The sequence below is a fragment of the Bufo gargarizans genome, chromosome 7 (assembly GCF_014858855.1).
Source record: "Bufo gargarizans isolate SCDJY-AF-19 chromosome 7, ASM1485885v1, whole genome shotgun sequence".
Lineage (NCBI taxonomy): Eukaryota > Metazoa > Chordata > Amphibia > Anura > Bufonidae > Bufo > Bufo gargarizans.
The window spans coordinates 74,643,997-74,663,604 of NC_058086.1; the positions used below are offsets into that span (position 1 = coordinate 74,643,997).

Sequence of the window (19,608 nt, forward strand, 5' to 3'; positions counted from 1 at the left end):
TTTGACATTGAGTAATGAATGTCTTTAATAAGTGCTACAGAATATGTTGGTACTATGCCACTAAGAGAAATATACATGTTTAAATCTTTTCAGTTTTTTACATGGTCTTAAAATTTTTATCTGAATTTCAGTCTACTTCAGTTGTACAGTAGTTTAGTTGTCTATATGCTAGTTACAGAAATGATACAAACCCCATTGTAATACATCCCTTAAGTATCTGTACTGGAACAATCTTGTGTGATAATCTTGTTTTATAAGACACCAACATGTTTTTTATTTTATTTTTTATTGTTCATCGCACCTTTTAATATCCACAATGACCAAGTGACTGAGGCTGAGCTCCTGTGTCAGACACAGCCCAGGTACAAGAGTGGTCGGTTTTTTTTTTGTTGCTAATCATACATAGTAACATAGTACATAAGGCCGAAAAAAGACATTTGTCCAGTTCGGCCTGTTATCCTGCAAGTTGATACATGTCTAAATTTGTACAAAAGGGACAAAGTTTTCAACAAATGATGCTACCAGAATTAAGGTTGAAATTTACTAAAAATGTGTTATTTCTTCTTGACAGCTGCACCTGGACTTCAAGCTGATGTCTCTTTGGCAACTGAGGCAGGTGTCCCTCTCCCTGGACCTCGAGGGGTTAACACATACATTCCATTGATTAGTAAGTACAAATTAGATTTTTTTTTCTAAAATCTGGTCAAAGATGTTGGGTAATCTCAAAGTTATGGGGGGGGGGGGATTATAAAACTGCTGTAAAGTAGAACTTGCTTAATTGCCCTTAGCAACCTATCAGATGGCAACCAATCATTTTCTCCTTTGGAAGAGTAGTTTGATAAATTTCCCCATTGACCGATAAATATAAACCTAGCAGACAGCGAAATTCCAGTTCCTAAGATGCTGCAGTACGCTGCTATGCCAATAAGTAGATGATGGGGGTACTAATGATGCCAGACACCTGCTGATCAATTATTCATGGTCTGTTCTCAGTCCGAACCAAAGGACCCCCGACCCTCTTTAACCTCTTTCAGACACAGCCAGTGTTCACCTTCCTAACAGAGCCTTTATGTGGTAATAACTTTGGAATTATTTTACTTAACCAAACCTAAACTGCGGCTTGGATGCGGGCCAAAACAACGGCCGTGTGCATGAGGCCTTTGCCTAAAATTTTTGCACAATACTGTATGTCAGTATGTATGCTAAACTGTGGACTGTGTACATACATTTTATTCAGCCTCTTGAGTTGTCTCATGACAGGAACCTATCGCTTCTCCACAGAATAGGGGGTAACAAACTGATTTGGGGCGGTCTGACTACTGTGGATAGGTGCATATGAATTAATACAAGGGTAGCAGGCATAGCAGCTACTATGGGGTCCACAAATAAGGGGGGTGGTATTTCCACACAGACACATGGTGCAGAGATGGCACTGGAGCCTGGGCAAAAAGATAGAGCATACTGTGAAAGTTCGGGCCACTGTTCCAGTCTGCCTGCCCAGAAGTCCGTGGGTTCAAGGAATAGGGTATGCGCCAGAGTGTAGGTAGGTCTGAACCTGGCCATTGAGGCAGCAGGTTTTGCTTACAGATTTGCCTGGTGCGGCATGTATAAACTGCTCCACATTGCGGATATTGAACTGGCGGCTGCTGTGGTTTCTGCTGCTTGTGGTGGCAGGAGGTGAGTGATTCTGTGGGTGACTGATAGGGCTGCACGATATGGGAATTTTGTGCGATTGCGATTAGGGCCCTAAAAATTGCGATAACGATATGCGATGCAATATTTTAAGGGAATTGTGCTAGAGGTCTATTTACTTGGATTTTCGAGGCAAAAACACACAAATTACTGATGATGCTGAAATGTAGTTATGCTCAACTCAAGAACTGAAATGCACAGTGTTTTTCAAAATAAAACATCTTTTACTAAATTAAATAACATATTTGCATTACTGCAAAAAGTACAAAATACAAAACTTGCCATTTTCTTAATAGCACTGCACATGCACAGAACAGATAAATGGAATAAATTAAGAACATGTGTTCATTAAAATAAGATTTTCCGAACAGTGAACAAACAGGAACTTTTTATAGAACGCCATAGTCGGCAGCAGCAATACAACATTATCTTAAAATGGTTTTCTAAAAGTTATGTGCCGCCCAGGCTGGTAATAAAAGCCTATGTATACCTCCATCACTCCCTGCTGGGCTTTGATATTAGGGAATCCTGTCTGCGGCTGCTAGCACTTTGACTTCTCTTGATTGCAGATCGTAGCGTCAGCAGCTGACACAGTGCCAGACTGCCAATCTCTGGCCACAGCGGTGTCACATCTGACCACAGTCAGTGATTGGCAAAGTGGCATTGTGACCTAGGTCAGCTGCAGATGCTACAATCTGAAACCCAGAGAAGCTAAGCAAATGCTAATGGAATGGCAACAGATGGGGCACCCTAATATCAGAGCCTGAGGGAGGTATGCATAAGCGTTTTTAGTACAAGACTGGGGAGTGGGGACATAAATATTATCTCTTTATTTTTCACTTAAAAAAAAATAATTTAAACTTGCATAAAGTAGAGGATTACAAAAGCATTAATGATTGATTTGTTCTCAATTTGTCTGATATTACTGTCCCACCAAAAAGCATATGTTGTATATGTGCTTTTTGGTGGGACAGTTGTATCAGAGATTGAGAACAGTGAATCATTAATGCTTTTGTAATCCTCTACTTGATGCAACTTTATATATTTTTTTAAGTGAAAAATAAAGATACATTTTTTTTGTTATCTGAATGATATACACAGGCGGGCCATGTGCGAGACGAGTGACGCCGGCGGGAGTACCAGCAGCGTCCCTCGTCCCACGCAGCGCACGTCTAAAGCAAAAAAAGACACCAACCTAAAATACAGTATAGACTCTAGAGACTGTATTACAAAAACATATAAAAGTGCCATTTATAAAAAGAAAACTAATCATAACAAGAAGTGCACTGATGCATACGCATAGGTGTGCAGTGGATGCGGGGAGATCGCAAAGGCCACACGCCCCCAAGAGGGAGACATGTGACCATACATTCCTCCCACAGACAGCGCACACCCTGCGGGACATCTGTCCAGCATCCTAAAAAAGAGGTGATAAATACATCAGAGAACTATCTCTCCCTGGGGACATAATTAAAATAAAGAGAACCCCTTAAAGGGAACCTGTCACCTGGAAAAGACAATTTACACTAATCGCAGTGCCTTAAAGTATCTCTCATAGTGGGCCCAAAGATGTATTAATATCTTCTTTCTGCGTTGTGCTGTCTCATAAAATCGACTTATAAAACTGTGTTTGGCCCCTTTTTGAAGTCGTGCTAAAGTCACGGGGGCAGCGACCTCCTTGACTCAACCATTGGATAAGCCCGCCCCATGCCGCTCCTCCGCATATTGATGGGCATTTTTCCCTGTAGCTGTGACTGTGCTCTTCTCGTGCACGCGCCGTGCGCGACCTGCCGCAGCGCGATCCCGGCTACGGCTCCCTCCTTGGCATCTGCATGTTGCCTGCGCCGTTCCTATACAGCGCGCTCGCGCCCATCACTTCTCCCTGCGGCGTGAGCGCGATCACTGTCTGCTTGAACTGCAGCGCAGGGAGCCGTAGCCAGGATCACGCTGCGGCAGGATGCGCGCGGCGCATGCGCGGGAAGAGCGCGGTCACGGCTACAGGGAAAAATGTCCTTCAATATGCATAGGGCGGGCTTATCCAACGGTTGAGTCAAGGAGGCCGCTGCCCCGTGACTTCAGCACGACTTCAAAAAGGGGCCAAACACAGTTTTATAAGTCGATTTTATGAGACAGCACAACGCAGAAAATATGACTACATCTTTGGGCACACTATGAGAGATACTTTAAGGTACTGTGATTAGTGTAAGTAAATTCGTTCCTGTAAGTGTCTTTTCCAGGTGACAGGTTCCCTTTTAATGAAGCAGTTTCTGGTCCTGCATCCTGAAACAATTGTACTCTGGGCCTACAGACTTACTAAATCCACACAAACTTCTTTATAAGTACTTCCCAAATCCTAATCCGAAAAACTAGTTCCAAACACTACTAAGAGGTTCTTTGACAAAAACACCATCATATCCACCTTGTCTGGTTTCAGACAGGAACGATGATTAGATACGATATTACCACTGCTGCTAAAAGCCCTCTCTGATGCAGAGCTCGTTGCTTGGATACACAGATATTTGTGTGCTAATTTGCATAGCCTAGGGAAGTTGATTTTGTGAAACTTACACCATTTCAAAGGATCTTCTCCATGATCTATAAGTGGCATATAAATGTAAATGTTGAGTTCTGCAGCCACTGCTTCTCTAAACTGTTCTATGGGATCAAATATGGTGTTGCCTGACAGTGGTGCTGCTGCACGTGTAGAATCTTGAAAAAAGTTGCAAGACTTTTCTTCTTGGTTTTCGCAGCAGGTGGGTTTCCCACATGACCATCCCCCTCCATCGCTGCAGTGCTTTGGGGTTAAGGTTGCTGCTGCTGAAGTTCCTGAAACAAATGAAATAAAAATGCATGTTTTAGGAATATGTTACATGAAATTCTAACCAGTTAAGCAGACTGGTTTCACTCACCAGCAACTCGGCGATGACTCGATCGTTAATGCTCTGGGTCTCATCGGCTGACAGGTACTGCGTTCTGAACCGTGGGTCCATAAAAGATGCCATGTTTAACAGGTCTTGGGTGACTTCATATTTCTCATTAAGGTACTGTAGAATTCTTGATTTTAGTGACTTGGTTAGGTCAGTGTCCCCTCCCTCTTCAGCCAACACAGAGGTGTTCAGGAGATTGAGAGCAGGCTTGACACATGAAATGCTTACATAACTTTCACCTGATAGGGCATCTGTGAAATCTTGGTGTGGACTGAGGGCCTTGTTAACAGATTCCAAAACCTCCAGGTCCTGCCATGAGGGCAGTAGGTATCTCACTTTACGGTCTGTGGAGAGAATCTTGGACAGAGCATTTTTGCTGCTCTGACTCGTGCTATCATTTTCTGAGTGGAACCACATCTTGTTGAGCAGTTGGTCACCATAGCATGTTCTGGAAGGTTGAGTTCTCTTTGTGTCTCCCTCAAGGCCACTCTCTTCTTCCAGCTATGGGAGAAGTGGCCCACCAACTTCCTGCATATCCCAGTAGCCCTGCTAATACATTGGGCATGCGCACTATTTTTCATGGCATTTCCTGTGAATAATAAGAGCACAACAACATTAAAAAGTTATTCTCAATTTTATTTAGGAGGACAGGACAGTAGTTAACTACATAGAGTTTGGGTGTAGTTGTACCATTTAAGAATGTTAAATAGACGGTACAGCTACCCCAAACCCAATGAATAAATTGCTGCCCTGCATCCTCCAAACAGAGCAGTACGGTAACAGTTATAGTAGTATTTGGAAACACAAGACAAAAAATGTACTTCTACTTACCAATGGCCAGATGAAGTCTATGCCCATAGCACTGAAATCTTGTCCACTGATTAAGCTCCACAGCTTTGACCATATTTGTTCCGTTGTCTGTTGTGATGGCGACCTGATGATCTTCAGAGGTTCCATGCAGCCAATGCCTCCTTCAAGGCTATGTTCTCTCCTGTGTGGTCATCAGGAAAATAGGATGTTTGCAGGCAACGGCTTTTCAGTTGAAACTCCTCATTGACAAAGTGCACAGTTAGACTAATATATGGTTCAGTTGTTCTGCTTGACCACGTAGTGGTGGAAAAACATTTCACCCAAGACATTTCCTGTTGAACCGCATCACGGCATTTGCTGTAAAGCTCTGGGATAGCTGTTTGAGAGAAGTAGGTTCATGAGGGCAGCTGATACCTCTTGTTCAGGGTGTGGATCAGCTTCTGAAATCCAACTTTGCTAACAGTGTATATGGGCATCATGTCTCTTGACAAGCATTGGGTTATGGCATCAGTGATTTCTTTGTCTCTGTGAAGACTTGGCATATGGCGTGATACACTCAAACGCATCTGTAATTGTGCTCTGGCTTGTTCGGCTTGCTTGCTTGTTTGTTTTGTAGAGCACTGGCAGCAACCGCTGCGTCTTTACTCTTGGCTTTTAGTGTCATGCATTCTTCATACTTTTCTCTGTGCGGTTTTAGGTGCTGGTATAAATTTGTTGTGTTGCAACGTGACGTAGCAACTCTGAATTTGCAAGTTTTGCAGAGTACCTCTTTTTGCTCTGTCGGTTATCATAAAGCCAAAATAGCGCCATATAACAGAGGTAGCATTTTTTTTTAGCCGATAAATCAATTTTAGGGCATGTCTGGCTGGCAACTGCATCCATCTTCACCTGGTCTTCACTTTTCAGCACACTGGAAAGTTAAACATAACATGATCTATTCCCAGCCAATGCCATTTTAAAGTCATATTAAACAATAATAAGACATTACATCCATGATAGACCTGTTCAGAGGGCAAGAGCATAATGCAATATAAGAATTGGCACAAATACCTGTTTCCTTGTCAAATGTAGGTGAATAAATCTGTGGTTGTACTTTGTGCGTCTTCTCCAGTTTTCTTTCTCTTGTTTCGCCACCTAGAAAAAATTAAAAACTATCCAGATCTAAGCCAAGCAAGTGTGTAAAGAACATTAGCCAATAATTATGGCATTGGTACCTTTTTTTGTTTCCAAATGTAGGGGAACCACAATGACAAATCTGCTGTTGTACCGCAGTCTTTTGGCTTGTCCAGTTTGATAACTTGTTTTAATAGTGACACCTGTCGCCTAGAAAGAGTAGTAAACACTGTTGCCAAATGTAAGGAAGGGAACCACGTTGACAAATCTGAGGTTGGAGCGTCTCTTGGCTCTTCCGGTTTTCTTACTCTTGTTTTGCCAGTGACACCTGTAGAAAGTAAAAAACTGTTCAGAGCTAAGCAACACAGGGGTAAGAAGAACCTAGCCCTTAATTAGTATTGGAATTTGGAACCAGCACCTTTTTCTTTGCCAAATGTAAGGAAGGGAACCACGTTGACAAATCTGAGGTTGGAGCGTCTCTTGGCTCTTCCGGTTTTCTTGCTCTTGTTTTGCCAGTGACGCCTATAGAAAGTAAAAAACTGTTCAGAGCTAAGCAACACAGGGTTAAGTAGAACCTAGCCCTTAATTGATATTGGAACCAGTACCTTTTTCTTTGCCAAATGTAAGGAAGGGAACCACTTTGACAAATCTGAGGTTGGAGCGTCTCTTGGCTCTTCCGGTTTTCTTACTCCTTGTTTTCTTGCCAGTGCCACTGAAAAAATGTCAAGATCTGAGGCAGCCAAGTAACAGGATGAGAAGAATCTAGCAGTCTCACCTTTAAGCCAGCAAGAGTCGTAGTCGTCGGGCCACTGTCGGATGTGTTGTTAAAATATATCACAGTTAAGGCTTTGTTTTTAGTGGCCATCAAATCAGCTTGCAGAATTTGTGAGATTCAGGCTCTGAAGATGGTAGAGCCTTTTATCTTGTATTTCCAGACAGAATGGTGTTTAGGTTGGAGGCTTCCTTCCTTCCTAAGGTGGTCACAAATTTTCATAGGCAAGAGGAGATTGTGATTCCTTCCTTCTGTCCTAATCCAAAAACTGAAGGTGAAGAAGGATTTCCTAAACTAGATGTGTGTAGGGCCATCAACTTACAATGCTATGGGGGCTTCGCCTCCCAAGAATTTCAAAACTCACTCCACAAGATCAATTTCTACTTCATGGGCAGAAAGAGCTAATGTGTCAATTGAACATATCTGTAGGGCAGCAACATGGTCCAACCCTCATACCTTTATAAAACATTATAGAGTGGACACGCGGTCGAAGCAGGAGCTTTCCTTTGGTAGGAGAGTTTAAGAAGCCATTGTCTCTCCCTAGAATAATTTGATCTGATATCTCATGCTATGCCGTCATGGAGGATAAAAGGGAAAAACCATATTACTTACCGGTAATTGCCTTTTCATGAATCCTCCATGACGGCAGGGATTTCCCTCCCAAAAAAATATAAAAATAAAATAATTACTAATAAAAATAAAAAAACACCCTGTAATTAAGAAGTAGGTGGGTATGTGTGTGTGCAAAAAAAAAAATATATAGGCTGTCGGTCCAGAAGACACCGAGGAGATGCTGGAGGAGGGTCTATTTTTATACTTCCTGTCTCTATCTGGTTGGATAACCGACCATAAGGAATGAGACAAGTATAATACAAATAAATCGAGTGATACTAGAGTAGTCCAAAAATCACATAATTTATTTGAGAATCACAGAAAGGACACATGATCAGCAGTGGTCACAATAGAACAATAGACACAGGTTACAATACACATTAAAAACCAAGAGGACTGATGGTGAAATGTTGATACATACAGGTCCTTCTCAAAAAATTAGCATATTGTGATAAAGTTCATTATTTTCTGTAATGTACTGATAAACATTAGACTTTCATATATTTTAGATTCATTACACACCAACTGAAGTAGTTCAAGCCTTTTATTGTTTTAATATTGATGATTTTGGCATACAGCTCATGAAAACCCCAAATTCCTATCTAAAAAAATTAGCATATCATGAAAACGTTCTCTAAACGAGCTATTAACCTAATCATCTGAATCAACTAATTAACTCTAAACACCTGCAAAAGATTCCTGAGGCTTTTAAAAACTCCCAGCCTAGTTCATTACTCAAAACCGCAATCATGGGTAAGACTGCCGACCTGACTGCTGTCCAGAAGGCCATCATTGACACCCTCGAGGAAGAGGGTAAGCCACAGAAAGAAATTTCTGAACGAATAGGCTGTTCCCAGAGTGCTGTATCAAGGCACCTCAGTGGGAAGTCTGTGGGAAGGAAAAAGTGTGGCAGAAAACGCTGCACAACGAGAAGAGGTGACCGGACCCTGAGGAAGATTGTGGAGAAGGACGATTCCAGACCTTGGGGGACCTGCGGAAGCAGTGGACTGAGTCTGGAGTAGAAACATCCAGAGCCACCGTGTACAGGCGCGTGCAGGAAATGGGCTACAGGTGCCGCATTCCCCAAGTCAAGTCACTTTTGAACCAGAAACAGCGGCAGAAGCGCCTGACCTGGGCTACAGAGAAGCAGCACTGGACTGTTGCATGTCATTCGGAAATCAAGGTGCCAGAATCTGGAGGAAGACTGGGCAGAGGGAAATGCCAAAATGCCTGAAGTCCAGTGTCAAGTACCCACAGTCAGTGATGGTCTGGGGTGCCATGTCAGCTGCTGGTGTTGGTCCACTGTGTTTAATCAAGGGCAGGGTCAATGCAGCTAGCTATCAGGAGATTTTGGAGCACTTCATGCTTCCATCTGCTGAAAAGCTTTATGGAGATGAAGATTTCATTTTTTGCACGGCCTGGCACCTGCTCACAGTGCCAAAACCACTGGTAAATGGTTTACTGACCATGGTATTACTGTGCTCAATTGGCCTGCCAACTCTCCTGACCTGAACCCCATAGAGAATCTGTGGGATATTGGGAAGAAAAAGTTGAGAGACGCAAGACCCAACACTCTGGATGAGCTTAAGGCCGCTATCGAAGCATCCTGGGCCTCCATAACACCTCAGCAGTGCCACAGGCTGATTGCCTCCATGCCACGCCGCATTGAAGCAGTCATTTCTGCAAAAAGGATTCCCGACCAAGTATTGAGTGCATAACTGAACATAATTATTTGAAGGTTGTCTTTTTTTGTATTAAAAACACTTTTCTTTTATTGGTCGGATGAAATATGCTAATGTTTAGAGATAGGAAATTTGGGTTTTCATGAGCTGTATGCCAAAATCATCAATATTAAAACAATAAAAGGCTTGAACTACTTCAGTTGGTGTGTAATGAATCTAAAATATATGAAAGTCTAATGTTTATCAGTACATTACAGAAAATAATGAACTTTATCACAGTATGCTAATTTTTTGAGAAGGACCTGTATATAGAAGTATAAAGTGCAAGTGCATAAATATTACTAGTTGGTCATCATTTAAAGGATATATAATATCCAAAAACTATGGCTCATAACTACCAAAAGAATACCTACATGTATTATACATCAGAATTTGTCACAAAGTTAGTGTGGTAATACACACCACATTTGTCAAAGCTGAAGCAGTAGGGATAATTGGAGTTATACTCAGCACATAATAAAAGAAATACTGACCACTTGGTTTAAATGTACCGTACAGCAACACCACCACCTAAAGCACAAACACACACACAGCGCGCATGTGTATGAGATAGAGATATATAGATATCTATCTATCTATCTATCCATCTAATAAATATCTATCTATCTATCACACACACACACAAATACGCTGCATACATGCATACAGACCCACACTATCAATATAATGAAGGGAGAAGAAATCCTTTTTAAACGTACCCGTATTTTTCACCCTATGATGCTCTGGTCCATAAGACGCACCTAGGTTTTAGAGGGGGACAATAAGAAAATAAAAATATTGCACCTGAGGTCAGACCACCTATCAGACCCCCAATTTTAATCAGACCTCAGTTGACAGCCCCAATAAGACCCCCAATGTTAATAAGACTACAATAAGACCTCATATCAGTCCCCAATGTGAATGAGCCCCAATCAGATCTCAGATATCAGCCCCCCCAGCAGCATCATATCAGCCCCCCCAGCAGCATCATAGCAGCCCCCCCAGCAGCATCATATCAGCCCCCCCCAGCAGCTTCATATCAGCCCCCCCAGCAGCTTCATATCAGCCCCCCCCAGCAGCTTCATATCAGCCCCCCCCAGCAGCTTCATATCAGCCCCCCCCCCAGCAGCTTCATATCAGCCCCCCCCAGCAGCCGCATATCAGCCTCCCTCCCCCCCCCCCCCCAGCAGCCGCATATCAGCCTAAAAAAACACTTACCGTTCCTGCTCCGGATGCTGCCGCTCCCCCCACCCTCACTCGGTAATCCTCTTGTACAGTCTGCTGTGTTGGCGCGCACAGTGTGAGGTCACAGCGCGGCCTCACACTGTGCACAGCCTTCACAGTGGAGTGCCAAGGACCAGGTAGTAAGAGCTTTCAGTGCTTCCCGGCCCTGACAGAACCTCGAGTTGTCTTGATTAGTGTGTGCCCCGGCACGCCTAGCTGCGTCACTGTTCTGTCGTTGCAAGTCCGAGAGTGTTCCTCGCCAGGGGCCTACATAGAAATCATCGGGCCCCATAGCAAAACTCAGAATTGGTGCCCCCCTAGAAAAAAGTACTATTTTTGCACTAACCTAAGGGCTCATGCACACTAAAGTGTTTTTTTTTTTTTTGTCTGCATCCGATTCACATTTTTTGCGGGTCGGATGTGGAGGGCACACTGACTGAAAAATGGCTACGCCCGTGTACATGAGCCCTTATAACAGGCATCCTCAAACTGTGGCCCTCCAGCTGCTGTAGGCTGAGACCTGTAGGCTGTTCAGGCATGCTGAGAGTTGTAGTTTTGTGACAGCTGTAGGGCCGCAGTTTGAGGATGCCTGCCTTTATAAGAACAGTATGGGTACATTTTATGTGCGTTCTATTTATGTTCACATGAAACATTTAAAGGGTTAAGATTAGGGATCGGCCGATATTGATTCTTTAGGGCCGATACCGATAATTTGTGAACTTTCAGGCCGATAATTTATACCGATATTCTGGGAATTTTCATTTTTGAAAAAAATAAATAAATTCTTACACACATCTGCTGAAAATTAATGTTTATTGTTAATGTGTATTTTTTTTTTTTGTAAATCTTTTTTTCATTTATACTTAATATTTTTTTTTTTTTTTTTTTTTTTTCTAACTTTTAGCCCCCTTAGGGACTCGAACCCTTGTCCTATTCACCCTGATAGATCTCCATCAGGGTGAATAAAAGCTCTCACTGTCCCTGCTGCTCTGTGTTTTGTGCACACAGCAGCATGGAGCTTACCATGGCAGCCAGGGCTTCAATAGCGTCCTGGCTGCCATGGTAACCGATCAGAGCCCCAGGATTACACTGCTGGGGATCCGATCGGAGGAGGAGGGGAGGGGGGATCCTGTGGCCACTGCCACCAATGATTAATACTGGGGGGGGGGGGCGCACTGCGCCACCAATGTTTTTAATGTGGGGGTGGGGGGCGGACTGCGCCACCAATGATTAATACTAGGGGGCTTAGGGGGGCGCACTGCGCCGCTAATGATGTTAAATCTCTTGTTTATTCATATACAGGAGGCGGGAGCTGGCTGCAGAATGACATAGCCGGCTCCCAACCTTTATGAGCGCTAGCTGCCATCAGCGGCACCTGAGGGGTTAACTGCCGCAGATCGCAGCTACAGCTCATAGAGGTCGGGAGCCGGCTATGTGATTCTGCAGCTCCCGCCTCCTGTTCAATTTGAATGAATGAGAGATTTCTCTTCATTGGTGGCGCAGTGGCCACAGCCCCTCCCCTTCTCTTGTCCCCTGTCCTCCCATTGGCTGCAGCGGCAGCACAGGGGGAGGAGACACTGCTTCCTTCTCCCCTGTGCTGCTGCTGAGGGAACACGGAGAGCGCTGAGAGCAGCGCGATCTGTGTTCCCCATAAGTTATCGGAATATCTGCAAAATAAATGCTGATACCGATAACAGTCAAAATCCTCAATATCGGCCGATAAAATCGGTAAACCAATAAGCTAGCTCCAGTCCTGCTACACATCTGCGTAGCAGAGCAAGAAGAGATCTTATAATATATACACTGCCTGTCCAAAAAAACCACCTGGATTTAACTAAGCATATAGTTATGAGACTCCTATTGGATAATTACTGCATGGGCGATTTATCTTTCAGCTGGCAATAAGTTATTTAACCCCAACTGGTGCCATGAGTTGCTTCTTATTTCTTAAACAACCATATCGAAAGACACATCTCGTGGTCGTGGAAAAGATGTTAGTTTGTTTTAGAAGGGTCAATTCATTGGCATACATCAGAGAAAACATCTAAGGATATTGCAGAAACTACTAAAATTGGGTTAAGAACTGTCGAATGCATTATTAAAAACTGGAAGGATAGTGGGGACCCATCGTATTCGAGGAAGAAATGTGGTGGGGAAAAAAGTCCTGAATGATCGTGTTGTCACTTAAACGGTGAAATCATATCGAAGAAAAACAGTAGAACTTAGGGCTATGTTTAATAGTGAAAGTAAAAGCGTTTTCACACAAACAATGCAAAGGCAACTCAAGGGATTGGGACTGAACAGCTGTGTAGCCATAATAAAACCATTAATCATTGTTCAGGGAGTATGAGACATCATTGTTACACATGGATTTGCTACCACAGATTCCAGACCTTAACCCCATTGAGAATCTTTGAGATGTGCTGCAGAAGGTTTTGCGCCGCAGTCGGACTCAACCATCATCAATACAAGATCTTGGTGAAAAATTAATGCAACACTGGATGGAAATAAATCTTGTGACATTGCAGAAGCTTATCGGAACAATGCCACAGCACCACACAAATACAATATATTACATAGACATATGCTTCAAATTCTGAGGGTGGGTCAGTGCCTCCTACCTCTCATTGGCCTCTAAGAAATAGGCCATTAGTAATTGGCCAATGAAGGGTAGGGACTGACCCCCCCACCCCCCTTCAGAATTGGAAGCATATGTCTATGGGGGGGCCACTGTGTTAAGCAGTGAATAGTGCTGTGTGTATTTGTGTGTGTGTGTGTGTGTATAATAATAATTAATAATAACCACTGACCCCCTGTCCCCCCTTGCTATTCCTACATGACACACACCTTGCCCCAAACAGTCAGCACACTAGTTTACACCAAGTGTAAGCTCGCTCTGTGTCCCCCTCTTTTCCACCCTGCAGCACAGCATGAGCTGACTGTCTGCTGTGTCTTTGCCTACTGGTTGTGGGATGCTGGAGAGGGAACCACAAGGTCCTGACAGCTATTGAATTTAAACACTACCTTCCTGGTCGGGCTCTGCAGGTTACAGTGGTCAAAGCAGTGAAGCGCTGCTAATCTTGCTGGGAGCTCGCTCTCTCACGGGGCTCTGCTGTGCTTGTAAAACTGTAAAGAGAGATACATCAGGCGAAGCAGCAGAGTGAATGAGACTAAAGATTTGGCAGGCAGCTGCAGGGGCAAAGAGGAAGAGTGGAATGTACTTTGGTACGAAAGGAGGCGGGGCCATTCAGCCTGGCCTGGCCCCTTTAACTCACGGGCCCCATAGCAACTGCGTAGATCTGCCTCTATGGGCGGTACACCAGTGTTCCGCTCTGTGCAAGACTGGCTGAAATGTGAGAACAGTCTTCTGGACATTGCTATGACCTTGTGTAAGCCTTGCATGACTAGGTTAACCATGCAGGGAAGCATGTGCTATATCCCCCAGGTTCATGGTGGCTGAGATGTTTTGGCCATTGTCGCTGACCTCCTAGCCCAGTTGGAGTTGGTAAGATGACGGCCTGAGGGATGTTTTGCTGCATAATGTGCTGTAGCAACTGCTTGTCTGTGTGGCCACTCTCGCCCAGGCCGATAAGCTCCAACACAACAACAACATGGCAACGCTTGGCTTGACACATGCTGGGAAGTGGGGGGCCTTTGAGTGGCCCTGTGCCCTGCTGCTGTTGGGGGTGGGAGTATGTCCATGGAGGAGGAGGTTGCAAATAAATGCCAAGTGTGGGAGCAAGGCTGACACAATAATGAGGGGGGTCAAAAGGACCTTGCCTTGTTGCAGTATTGCGGTAGAGCTGTGAAAGACCTGTACTGTCCCTGCCCATAATGACTTTTCCAGGTGTCCTCTGTGGAGTGCACTTTGCCACACAGCGTGAATCGCAAGGAGAAGCCCACGTTTTCTGCCGCAAGAAAGTAGAAGGCAGAGATGTGTTTTTTGTGATTCTGAGCACATGCCATCAGCTCCCTGAAAGTCCATTGCGAGACCTTAGTGGTACAGAATTATACTGAAAGCTTTGTCACTGTGATTCTGTAGAAGAAAGTTCAATAAGAGGAACATTTAACATTATAAATCATGATGGCGTCTGCTGCAAGTCCAGAGTGGAGGATCACGCTCACACATGGAGCGTGATTCCCACAATGGACTTGTTCTTTTGTGCTACAACCCTAAGGGAATCGAACTCTACGAAATGGGATGGCAATGACTGCACCAACTGTAACTTGGCTGGGTGGGAATTAAGCTTGTGTATCGGCAGAGTTTTCTGGCCATTCATTCCATTATCGATGACTGATGTTGGAGCGAAGGAGGGAGTCTGAGCGGGAGAAGAAAAAATTGATGACTATGTGTACTGCCCATGGGTGAGGCCTGGCTGGCACAAGGAGACCGGGAGAAGTTTTCGTGGGACACCCCTTGAAGGGATTTAACAGAGGACACTTGGACCCTGTTCTACTGTCTCACCTTTTGTGTTTTTAGATTGATCAGCCTGATTTGTAGTTCTGGAAGCAGTCAGCCCAACTATGTGGCTTGCTGATGCCTTCAGCATCTCATTTTCAACCATTTGTTCTCTGCTACAATTAACTGGTTACTAACAGATATGGCAGGATTTTCCACAGACCTCTTTTAATGCTATTTAGAACACTTATGGGATCATTTATCAAGCTGATAAGTAGAACTGGCTTGGTTGCCAATACAAACCAACTTGCTCACTTTGCTCTTTGTATATCGTTCTACTATCTAGCAGGCCACAAAAACTAGCATACATTATAAATATAAATATATATTCTTCATTTTCAAACCCCATATAACCCGTCCCACCCCCAGATGTGTCCTCCTTCAGCACCAGTCCTTCGTAACCCGACCGAGGAAAGATGTAGAAGGATGGAGAGCGAAGGAAAATCTATCTATTCCATTCTCTCCAGATTTTACTCCATTTTATTTTAATATCTCTTTGCTTATACAGGGTATGTTGGTATCTCTTATTGGTATCTACCAATTTTAACCATGTATTAATACTTGTAGCCTCTCGCGCAAACCAAGAGCGTGCTATTAGGAGTCTTGCCAGGAACATTATCTTAAACAGAAGATTTATTTTATATTGATAACAAGCCACCCTGGCAAGATCCCCCCCCCCCCCCCCCCAACACCCAAAAATCAACCATGAAAGGAATCCGCACGTTCAATTTTCTCTGGATATAATCCTGAATAGACCACCAATATTGTTTCAACTTTGGGCATGACCAAAGCGTATGCAAATAATCCGCATCCGGAGCCTCGCACCTAGGACAATTGGCATGACTCACAATACCACATCTCTTAAGCCATCGCGGAGTAACATACAATCTAAGTAGAATATTAAACTGCACCAAAACGTGATACAAATTATGTGAAACCACGTTAAGATCCTGAAATACTTTCTCCTGATCCTCCACGTGAGTCATTGAGAAATCAGGAGAGCAAGCCCTCTGACCAGGAGACAAAAGATCACCAAATGGTACTATTAGTAAACTTTTATACAGTTGAGAAATCTTCATCCTTTGTCCCAAATTCTCTATCAATTCATTAAATTGTGTAAAAGCGTAAATTTCAAGCCGTTCTTCTTCTTTAATATTTAATAGTGCAGACCTTAACTGTAGGTACCGAAACTATGATAGTTTATGTACATTTTGTCTTTGTGATAATACCATGAATGAAACTATATCCCCATTTCCTACTACCTGTGTCAAATACAAAATATTACCCTTTTGCCAATATAAATCTCTATTTAATTCAGCTAAATTTTGAAAATGCTTATTATGCCAGAGCGGAGTACATCCAATTGAGCCTTTCACTCCATACCACAGAGTCTGATCGAATACCATGACTTCATAAAGAGGTTCCTGGCAGATTTTAAATTCTCTATTGGGGTTGGTCAATTGACCAGACTCCAATAGTGTGAAAAAGTTGTCATAAGGAGATAGTAACATAGTACAAAAGGTCGAAAAAATACATTTGTCCATCCAGTTCGACCTGTCATCCTGTAAGTTGATCCGGAGAAAGGCAAAAAAAACTAAAACACTTAGAGTGGGCTATCAGTTCACTCACGAAAAAAACTGAACTGTGTGGCTAAAAAGTAACCCCTGAAGCAGGGCAGATTAACTCCTCCTCTCTCCAAGGGCTTATACCAATGCTCTAGTTTAAGTCTTGCGTGTTTCCGCCCCCATAGTAGATCCCTAATCATTCTTTCTATTTTCAAAAAAATCTATCCCCAATCCAAACTGAAGAGTTCTTAAAGAGATATAATAACTGTGGTAGAACCACCATCTTAATTAGGGATACTCTCAGCCTTCAATAAAGGTAAGGGTTATCTAAAGGCATATTCATATTGTCCAAGGGCATGAAAGTTGTTTTTTACCAGTTTACATCCAGACCCGAAACCTCTCCAAACGGATGTATCGTTTGAATAATGCTCAACAGCGTAAATTGTGTCTGCTGAACATAAAACAAAATATCATCTGCGTACAGAGAAATTCGGTCTTCAAACCCCACGATCCTAGGGTCCTGTCTAACTCTAGCAGCCAAAGGCTCAATATAAATATCAAATAAAAGAGGAGAGAGCAGGCATCCCTGGCGAGTGCCTCTAGTTAGAGGAAAACTTTTTGTCAGACGACCATTTATATTCAATCTGGGCCAAAGCCCATTTTATGAAGCACTCTCCACAGGAACCTCCATTCCACTCTATCGAAAGCCTTAGAGGCGTCACTAGATAAAATGGATCGTGTATCCCCTCTGGACGTCTGTATATTATCTAAAGAGACGATGTAGATTATAATGGGTCCCTTTCTTAGGGATAAAACCTATTTGGTCTGGGTGTATAATTGATGTCGTAACAGTAGATAACCTCCTGGCCAAAATCTTAGAAAAAAGTTTAACATCTGTATTAAGAAAAGAAATAGGTCTATATGACCCCAAACCCTTAGGGTCTTTACCCTTCTTTAATGCCCGTATAATAACAGCCTCTGTTTCTGGAAGGGATTCCTCCTCTATTGAATCAGTGAGTGGTCTCCACGGATAAGGAAGAACAGTCTCCCTATATTTACGATAAAACCCATACGGGAGTCCATCCGATCCAGGAGAGGAATTACCTGAGCCGCCTTTAATTACATCATCTATCTCTTGAAGGTCCATCTCAAGATGTTCTTTTTGACTCTTTAAGAACTGGAAGAAAAATGCAATCCAAGTGCGAGTCAATCACATCATCTGGAAGAACACTGATTCGTATAGTTCAGCAAAATACTTTAGAAGTTTTTCATAATTCTCTCCTGATCTTCAATAATGGTCCCGTCTATGGCACGAATGCTACAGATCTTTCTTTGGGTCCTGGCTAGCTATTACCCTGGCCAACGTCTTTCCTGGACGCCCTGCCTCAGAAAAATATATTTTTGTCCTCTAAAGAACAACCACTGTTGGGCTTTTTCCAAAAGAAACTTAGAGAAAGCCTGACCCATCCTCTGCATACTCTCTCTGGCTTCCTCAGTCTTTAACCTGGCATAGCCAGCCATTCCAGCTACTGCTGCTTCCTCTAATTCTTTCTCCTTCCTAGCATATCGTTTAGTCACATTGGCAATTGTACTAATAATAATCCCTCTCATAACTGCTTTAAACGCGTCCCAAACAAATTGGGGTTTGGCTGAAGCGCAGTATTTTTTTTCCCAAAAGGAAGTGATCTAATTTTCTGTCTGGTTATGATCATAAATTATTGATGACCAGTGGGGATTTAATCTAAATGGTGGTCTATATCTAAGGTTATTCCTAAGCATACACAACTCAATTACAAAAGGAACATGGTCTGAGACTTATCTGGTCTCATACTTCATCCGCTTGATACAGTTTAAATACCCTTTATCAAGGCCAGATCAATCCTAGACATAGATCTTCCAGATTTACTTGTACATGAGTAGGCCCCTTTTTTTTTGTTTTATAGATATTCCCAAATATCCACAAGGCCAACCTCCTGGCAAAACAGCGCCATGGGGGACCCCTGGGTCGGGGAATAAATATTTCCTCCCATGGTAATCATATCCCTCTCTGGATTAAACACGCAGTTAAAATCCCCCTGGACTATAACCAGACATTCCGGCCATTGATCCACAAACTCCATTAGACAGGTCAGTATTTGTATGGAAAAAGGTGGAGGCATATAGATAAAGGCCAGAATACATAACTTCCCATCTAGCCTACCATGGAGAAAAACATATCTCCCCTGTCTATTAATAGATTATGCCATGTGACTACTCTAGAGTAAGTGGTATATGTATATGTGGTATATGTAGAATTATCCTGTGCTTTCCTCAAAATCGTATCTCTATCGAAAGTGGCTAGCATCTTAACTATTACCGTCCTTGGCCAGCGTCCAGGAATCTGTTTACCATCAGGTATTCGATGGGCCCCTTCTATTAGAAACAGAGATTAAAAATGTTTCTTCCCGTAATTATCAAAAATAATGGATTGTATTATTCCAGCTAGGTTTTTTTCATCAGAGGATTCTATTAAACCTATATCTGTAAATTATAGGTTTAATATGTATGTGAAGGTTCTCATTTATCCAGGTCATGGTATATCTGTAAAGAATAAATCAAGGCAACTGGACGTACTGTAGATTTCTTGAAAACGTTTCACTCGTTCTTCCAATGAGCTTTCTCTCTTCTGAGTGAATTCTTTAGGAATAAATATGTAATTGAATCAACATCTGGT

At 43.0% G+C, this 19,608-nt stretch overlaps 1 protein-coding gene across 1 annotated transcript in view; it reads left to right on the forward strand.

The window, feature by feature from the left end:
* Nucleotides 1–19,608, forward strand: part of LOC122944171 (RNA binding protein fox-1 homolog 2) — a 356,156-nt gene that overhangs the window by 135,576 nt on the left and 200,972 nt on the right. The window contains exon 10 of the mRNA XM_044302402.1: nucleotides 572–667. Coding sequence (XP_044158337.1) covers nucleotides 572–667 — 96 coding nt within the window. The remainder of the gene's footprint in view (nucleotides 1–571; nucleotides 668–19,608) is intronic.